This window comes from Vulpes lagopus, chromosome 9 (genome assembly GCF_018345385.1).
Source record: "Vulpes lagopus strain Blue_001 chromosome 9, ASM1834538v1, whole genome shotgun sequence".
Lineage (NCBI taxonomy): Eukaryota > Metazoa > Chordata > Mammalia > Carnivora > Canidae > Vulpes > Vulpes lagopus.
In genome coordinates this window covers 62,910,007-62,918,031 of record NC_054832.1, presented here as the reverse complement: position 1 = coordinate 62,918,031, position 8,025 = coordinate 62,910,007, and the positions used below count along the sequence as shown (strand labels likewise).

Here is an 8,025-nt window from a genome sequence, read left to right as displayed (position 1 = left end):
GTATAATGCAAATTAAAAAAAATTTTTAAGATTTTATTTATTTATTGAGACACAGAGAGAGAGGCAGAGACACAGGCATAGGGAGAGGCAGGCTCCATGCAGGGAGCCCGACATGGGACCCGATCCTGGGCCTCCAGGGTCACATCCCAGGCTGCAGGCGGCGCTACGCACTGCACCACAGGGGCTGCCAGGTATAATGCAAATTATTACATACTCTAGTATATCCTATGCTTGTTATAGCTAAAAACATAACTAAAATAGTAAGTATTTTTAGAACTCCTTGTCTGAGACTCTTAATTGTGCTTTATATAGTTTCAAAGTAAATCTATAATATTTTTATACTAGTATAATCTAGAATCATTTATCATAGGCCAGAGTTAGTAAAGGAAATGCCAGAATCAATTTCACTTGTATATAAAAAAATCTGACTCTTAGAATTCTGTTTAACAAGGTGGCCATGCAATGAAGCAATCTTTCTTTCTTTCTTTCTTTCTTTCTTTCTTTCTTTCTTTCTTTCTTTCTTTCTTTCTTTCTTTCTTTCTTTCTTCTTTCTTCTTTTCTTCCCCAGTGCTGCTGTCTGTTAATAACTTCCACATCAAATTTGGTTTATTACTTTACCTTGACAAACACTAGTATTGAAATGCAGGGAAGCTAAAATGATCTCCATCAGAAATACAAGCTGGGAGCTCTCTTTGTGAAAAGACCACCTTGGATTCTTCTGTCCAGAAGTTGTTCTAAGCCTGACTAAAGAAAATCTACTGTGCATTGTACTTTGGCTCTTTGAACGGTGTAATGATAAATTCTAACCACACCAAGTTCATGCATACGAAATACATTTAATGGCTGAGCTAGTTTACTACTCAGACTTTTCTCACTATCTTCTTTTCTCCCATCTCTTTTTTATCGGATGCTTCCACCTCATTAGGATTTCAGGAAAAAACTGGATCCTGTCCATCATTTTTGTTGTTGCTTTCCTTTTCCTGGCAGACAAAGCTTAACGTTTCAATAGAGGAAGTAGGGAGGGATATAACACATTCAGAGTTTCTGAAAGACCTTATTTACCATCAAAGTGAAGGTTTCCAGATACTCTGGCCCTGTTTTCTTATGCTCTTATGTCTTTGATAAAGAATTAAGAACTCCTTCCAGGGCTACAGAAGACACTGAGAGGTGCCTGGCAGAAGGCACTACATGGTTTTCTGAAGCTGTTTATTAATTACAAATGAGGTTGAGGAATACACCGAGGAACAGAAGAATGGGAAAAAACTGTTAATATAATAATATCTACATGGGTACTTCTGAGAGACATCTGAGTCTGCACACTTGACTATCATTTGCTAACTTCCTTGCACCTTTTTCCAAAGCATGCCTTGCAGTTTCCTTTTAAGAGAATTATGTATAACACTGTCTTCCACTCAATTATAATTCTTTAGAATGGTGGCTCTCAAATAGTAATGGGCCTAAGAATAATCTGAAGACCGTATCACAAGAGGTTAGGGCTTGGATCTCTGAGATTCTCATTTAATAAATTTAGGATGGGGCCCAGAAATGTCTAACAAGACCTCAGTGTAAAGGTCTGTGAACTACCTCCAGAAATAATTTGCCTAGAGATCAAGTCTCAGTGGTCCTCAGGCCATAGCGCCATGTGATACACATAGAGGTACTCAATACATGTTTGTAGAAATGAGGCAAATGCTTTGAGTATGTAAAAGCCCACTGGAGATTCAAGCTCAACATACTGCTCTCAGAGGTAATACTGAAGCTATAGTTGTATATAGACTAGTTTTTTGTTTTTTTGTTTTTTTTGATAGAAGGATAATTTCACAAAGAGTTCAATTGGGGGCAATTGGTAAAAAATATTTTATCTATGAGAACACCTGGTGGAAAGCATGGTTTATTTACTTACTTTTTACATTAGAGAAGGGTACAGATGTAAGAAGGAGGAAATGCATTTATTCCTTACTGCCTGTAGCACATTGTGAAAAGGCTCAATCATGTTTGATTTTCCCATTCATTGCTGGATGTGTGTTTCCTTTGTCTTCCGCTTGTTTCTTTTGTTTATTGTTTACTAGGGGCTGGGGAGGTCTGCTCTTTAATGTTCCTTGTCCTTTGTTCTTCTGCCACAAGGTGCGAAGCCATTTACTTATTTGCCCTTTCCTCATAGCTACCTGTAGATAGGCACGCACAGAACAAAGGCAGATCATATCTTGTCCATCAGCTCCTCACACATTCAAAAGCTGTGCCTTTAATAAAAAAAAAGAAAATTACAGTCCCTCTTTGCGATTCATCACAAACCATGCTCTGAAAAGATGTCTCTGGTAACTATTTTAATGTCAGTAATGTGGAAAGCATCTTCAAGTTTTAGAGTTTTGCTAAGGCTTTGAGCTATTGAAAAAAGTTAATATGCTACTTTCTTTCATCAAAGCCATTCACTCTTCAGTTTATTTAAATGTCATTAGTGTGGGCGGTTTCAAGTTCTAAGTAGGAAAAAATGATACTTAAAAATTAATGTGGGTAGTAATATCAAGACAAAAATACATCTGAATTATTTGGCTTAGGATTATAAATATTCCTTGCTCATTAGCTCCCGGCTCCGTTTCCAAGTCAGAAAAGGTAAATGAACATAAACATTACAATCAGGACACACTGTTTGTCTCCTTTTTTCAAATCCTAAGAATACATCTGTATCTACATACCTACATCTGTATCCATAGGTCTTTTGATCACCATTCAGTAACAGTTCTGTTCATTCTATGACACTTTGTTAAATCATAGCAGCTCTTAGAACTGGCACAAGGAAGCTGGCCGGTGATAGAATTTGCATACTATCTTGATATTGAAAAAAGGTCTTAGACATGCAAAGCATCCGTCCGAAACAGCACGGAGCAGGGGTGATGCTTATTGTGTCTGGAGTTTATTGTTTGGGCCGGGGCTGTCACTTTCCCATAGTGTCTTCATTTATTATGCTAATTGACTTTCCAAGCGCAGGCAGGAGGGTATCTGCCCTGAGACTTCTTCTCGGTTGGGGGCTTTTCAAAGCAAATCCATTTCGTGCCTAAACAAAACCAAAAATCAATGTGTTTCTTTTCAAAGACGGGAGGGTCAATACCACGGTTGTTTTGTTCCCATCCAGTTATGTAACCGTGGGGACTTGTTTCTTTGCCTTCAGGATTTGCACAGAACACATTAAAGCCAAACAATAGGCGGGAGCCCCAGGAGCAACCCTCGAGCCGCGTCTTGGAGTACGTCCTCCTCCTCCCGGGTTTGGGAACCTCCAATTAGTTCCATCTCCAGCGCTGACTCCCTGCGTGCGTGTGTGTGTGCATGTGTGTGTGTGTGTTTAGTTCGCTGGCACGCAACGCACTTCCCCAGGGTTGTTTCCTTTTTCCTGAGATTTGGCGAAGGGTGAAGGGTCGGAGTCACATGGATACAAAGCATTTGATGAGCGTCCAAGTCACCGCTGTGGCTGCCGGAGCCGCCTCCCCTCCAGCCCGGGCCGCGTGAGGCCGGAGCCGCGGGGCAGGGCGCGCGGGTCCCGGCCCGGGGCGCCTCTCCCGGGAGCTGCCTCCCGCGCCCGCGTCCCAGCGGGGGCCCGCCCCGGCCTCGCCCGGCCTCGCCCCGGCATGTAAGGGCGCCCGGAGCTCCTCGGACTCCGCGGGGGGCGCGCGGCGCTGCAGACCATGAGCGACGAGAGCGCCAAGGACCTGGAGAAGCAGCTCCGGCTGCGCGTGTGCGTGCTCAGCGAGCTCCAGAAGACCGAGCGGGACTACGTGGGCACGCTGGAGTTCCTGGTGTCGGTGAGTGTGTCCCGCGCGGCCGCCCAGCCCCGAGAGCCCGCGGGGGCCCGGCCCGAGCACCGCGGGACCCCCCCCCCCCCCCGGCCCGCGTGGCCCCTGCAGGGGATGCTCTCCCCGCCGCTCCCGCACTTGCAGGTCTGCGGGCGTCCGCACGTCGCTCCAGAACACTCCTGCGGGGACCCCCCCCGCCACCCCAGCTTCGCTCACTCTCCTCTACTCCATCCCTGGCCTGTTGGGTTGCACTGTGTGCCCGCCCCCACCCCACACCCCCACTCTTCCTCCCCTGGGGTTTTAACACTTCGTCTTGATTAAACTCCGTTGGCTACATTCAGGTACATTGAGGTTTTTGAGTCCTTGATTCTTTTGGAGCGTGGGTTCATCTTTCAGATTCCCTGGCAGCCAAGTCCCTTTAGTTATAATAATGCTCGAAACCTAGGATTGTGGCGGTGGGGGGGGGGTGCAGAAAGAGCAGCGGGGCCAGGCTCTCCAGCAGCTGTTGGAGATTAAAGCCACATGTGGCGCTCACCCGGTTCTCGCCCCGCAGTCCCCCGCCCCCGCCCCCCGTCGCGGGTCTGCCTCTGCTCCCCGCTCCGCTCCCGGCTTCCCTGTTCACGCTGAGCCCAGGAGAGCGCGGTACCAGGGCACCGCTTCGGGAGCTCATGGAGAGAACTGGCAGGAACTTTGTTGCAAAGTTTCAGCTTGACGCCTTGGGAGCTTGCTCTGGAAACGTTTCATTCATTTTTGAGCCAGAAGGGGCAAAATTGAGCGAAAGAAACTTGTGAGACATCACTCAAAAGTTGGATTTTCTCTCTTCCCTGTTGCAAAGACAAAGGGTTTGAGCTTTAGCTCCCCTCCACCCTGATGCCCGGGAGAGCATCATCTAACCACTGAGGAGCTTTAGGCTTCGCAACCTAAAATCTTCAAACCTTCTGCTCCTTCCACCTCCCTGTTCCATACCCCTGTGGTCCAGAGGGAAATGTTTCAAAGGCCAAACTTCCTGCTCAGTGTTCTGTAAGATGTAAACTTTCTGCTTGCAATCATTGTAGAGGAATTCACTGCTTGGTTATGGCAAGAAGGAGAGAAGAGTGTCTCAAGGATGTAAGATGCACAGGTTGACTTCTGGTTGGCTTCTCAAATTAAAATCAATGCACTTGAGCCCCCCCCCCCCGCACCACATTTTTGGGAAACGTTTGGGTATTTCAGAATATATGGGTAATTGGTGATAACTTGGATTGTTGTACACTTCCATGCAGCAATGTCAAAAAAAGCATGTTTTTAGGGAGATTTGACTTTTTTTTTTTTTTACAAAGTTATTACAGTAGTATCGACTATATTCCCCATGCTGTACTTTCCCATGACTTACTTATTTTATAACTAGAAGTGTCTAGCTCTTAATCCTCTTCACCTATTTCACTTATCCTCCCCACCCCCCCTTCCCTCAGGCAACTAGTTTGTTCTTTGTATTTATGACTCTGTTTCTCTTTTTGTTGTTTGTTTGCTTTGTTTTTTTATTTTTTTGTTTTTTTTTATTTTTTTTTATTCCAGTGTAATGAAATTGTATGTTATTTGTCTTTCTGGCCTAATTCTTTCATGTTGCGTAATACTGGCTAGGTCTATCTGTGCTGTCACAAATGGCCAGATTTAATTCTTTTTTTAATGGCTGAGTAATATTCCATTGTGTATTCCATATTCCATTCTATACTATATCCTCTTTTTTAAAAAAATATTTTATTTATTCATTCATGAGAGACACAGAGAGAGATAGAGAGAGAGGCAGAGACACAGGCAGAGGGAGAAGCAGGCTCCATGCAGGGAGCCTGATGTGGGACTTGATTCTGGAACTTCAGGATCATGCTCTGAGCTGAAGGCAGGTGCTAAACCGCGGAGCTATCCGGGGATCCCCATACTACATCTATATTAGTTCATTTATAGATGACACTTAAGTTCTTTCCATATCTTACATATTATAAACAATGCTGCAACAAACATAGGTGTACATATATTTTTTTGAATTAGTGTTTTCATTTTCCTCAGGTAAGTGCCTGAAAGAGGGCTTACTGGACAATATGATACTTCTATTTTTGTTATTTGAGGAACTTCCATACTGTTTGCCAGAGAGGCTGCACTAATTTACATTCCCACAAGCAGGGCACGAGAGTTCCCTTTCCTCCATGTCTTTGCCAACACTTATTATTTCTGGTCTTTTTGATACCAGCCATTCTGACTAGTGTGAGGTGGAGATGTGACTTTACAATAGCACCAGATTTGCCTTTCAAGAAACTTCATTGGTGACTTTGTCCTTTGACTTTTGAAAAATTTGAGTCACTTCTTAAACTGCACTAGTTACTCCTTTCTGGAGGCATATGGAAAAAAGTCCATAAATTAGGACTCTGCGGAGCCCTAATTTATAGAAATAGAGAGATAGCCTAACCTACAGCAAAAACCAGTTTGTTGGGGATCCCTGGGTGGCGCACCGGTTTAGCCCTGCCTTTGGCCCAGAGCGCGATCCTGGAGACCCGGGATCGAATCCCACGTTGGGCTCCCGGTGCTGGAGCCTGCTTCTCCCTCTGCCTGTGTCTCTGCCTCTCTCTCTCTCTGTGTGTCTATCATAAATAAATAAAAATTAAAAAGAAAAAAAAAACCAATTTGTTGACCTTTATTTAACATATGAGGTTTTCCTCTAACTTTAGCACTTATTAAAATTGAAAACTTTTTTTTTAAGATTTTATTTATTTATTTGAGAAACAGAGAGACAGAGACACAGGCAGAGGGAGAAGCAGGCTCCATGCAAGGAGCCTGACGTGGGACTCGATCCCGGGTCTCCAGGATCAGGCCCTGGGCTGAAGGTGGTGCTAAACCGCTGAGCCACCTGGGCTGCCCTAAAACTGAAAACTTACTGCTATACAGAGTTGGGTAACAAATGGTGGGAAGTATAAAATAAATTATATGTACCTATTTACAAGTGGTTTGTTTATTTATTTATTTATTTATTTATTTTTAAAGATTTTATTTATTCATGAGAGACAGAAAGAATGAGAGGCACAGACACAGGCGGAGGGAGAAGCAGGCTCCATGCAGGGAGCCTGATGGGGGACTTGATCCCCGGTCTCCAGAATCACGCCCTGGACCAAAGGCAGGTGCCAAACTGTTGAGCCACCCAGGGATCCCCACAAGTTGTTCATTTAATTATTACATTATTACCTCATTCAGAAATTATGGGCCCTTCTACTTTTATTTTTCTTTGTCCATTATTTTCTGTATTGACATCCAATATTTATGCACATACATGTTCACACACACACAGACACACTAATTGGCCTGAATATCATCATAAACAAAAATTTACCCTGGTTTCTTTTTAGTCATGATCACACAAAGCCTAAGATCTACTTATAATACTTTTAGGTTTTCTGAGTATTTCTTTTTTGATTATTATTTCCAGCAACACTGAATACTCATGTATATTACTTGGTCATCTTCAGTAGATGTTGTCAATCTAGTGTGAACTTTAGCCTAAGCTAATAAAGTACCAAGAGTTTTAAAAATATTCAAACTCTTCGGCCTGGCAATTCCTTTTCTAGGAGTCCATCCTTAAGGACTGATAAGAAATGTAGGCAAACAATAAAAGTTATTTTTTAAAAAAATTAAAAGTATTAAATAAGTGCAGTGGTACATTTGTTTTAAAAAAATAGGATAGTGGGGGCACCTGGGTGGCTCAGTGGTTGAGCGGCTGTCTTTGGCTCAGGTCATGATCTCAGGGACCTGGGTTGGAGTCCCGCATCAGGCTCCCTGCAGGGAACCTGCTTCTCCCTCTGCCTGTGTCTCTGCTTTTCTCTGTGTGTCTCTCATGAATAAATAAATAAAATCTTTAAAAAAATAAAAAAAAATATGATAGTGCATTTCTAGGTCAAATGTAAATATTTGTTAGTCACTGTTTTAGATTTCTGTCATTGTTTTAGCCATTAACATGGATGAAGGGTAGCTCTTACTTTTATTACGAAGAAATAGAAATCATATTTTTAGTTTTACCAAGAACATATTTTTACTTACAATCCCATATGTAAATAATCAAACAGAATGATATTTTTTCTCTTGATTAATGATCATATCTGAAAGGGAAAACTTTTCTAAGATTTTCTATACTGTTTTCTTTTAAAGAACTTTTAAAAATTTATTTACTTGAGAGACGAGAGAGAAAGAGAGAGGAAGCAAGTAAGCATGAGCTAGGGGA

At 42.9% G+C, this 8,025-nt stretch overlaps 1 protein-coding gene across 2 annotated transcripts in view; it reads left to right on the top strand.

Annotated features, from left to right (window-relative positions):
* Positions 1-3,196: 3,196 nt before the first annotated feature.
* Positions 3,197-8,025, top strand: part of PREX2 (phosphatidylinositol-3,4,5-trisphosphate dependent Rac exchange factor 2) — a 285,113-nt gene continuing 280,284 nt past the window's right edge. The window contains exon 1 of one of the 2 annotated variants that reach the window (XM_041768878.1): positions 3,197-3,794. In XM_041768878.1, the coding sequence (XP_041624812.1) occupies positions 3,678-3,794 (117 nt within the window). In that variant the 5' untranslated portion in view covers positions 3,197-3,677. The remainder of the gene's footprint in view (positions 3,795-8,025) is intronic. The other variant, XM_041768877.1, reaches the window with a different exon arrangement.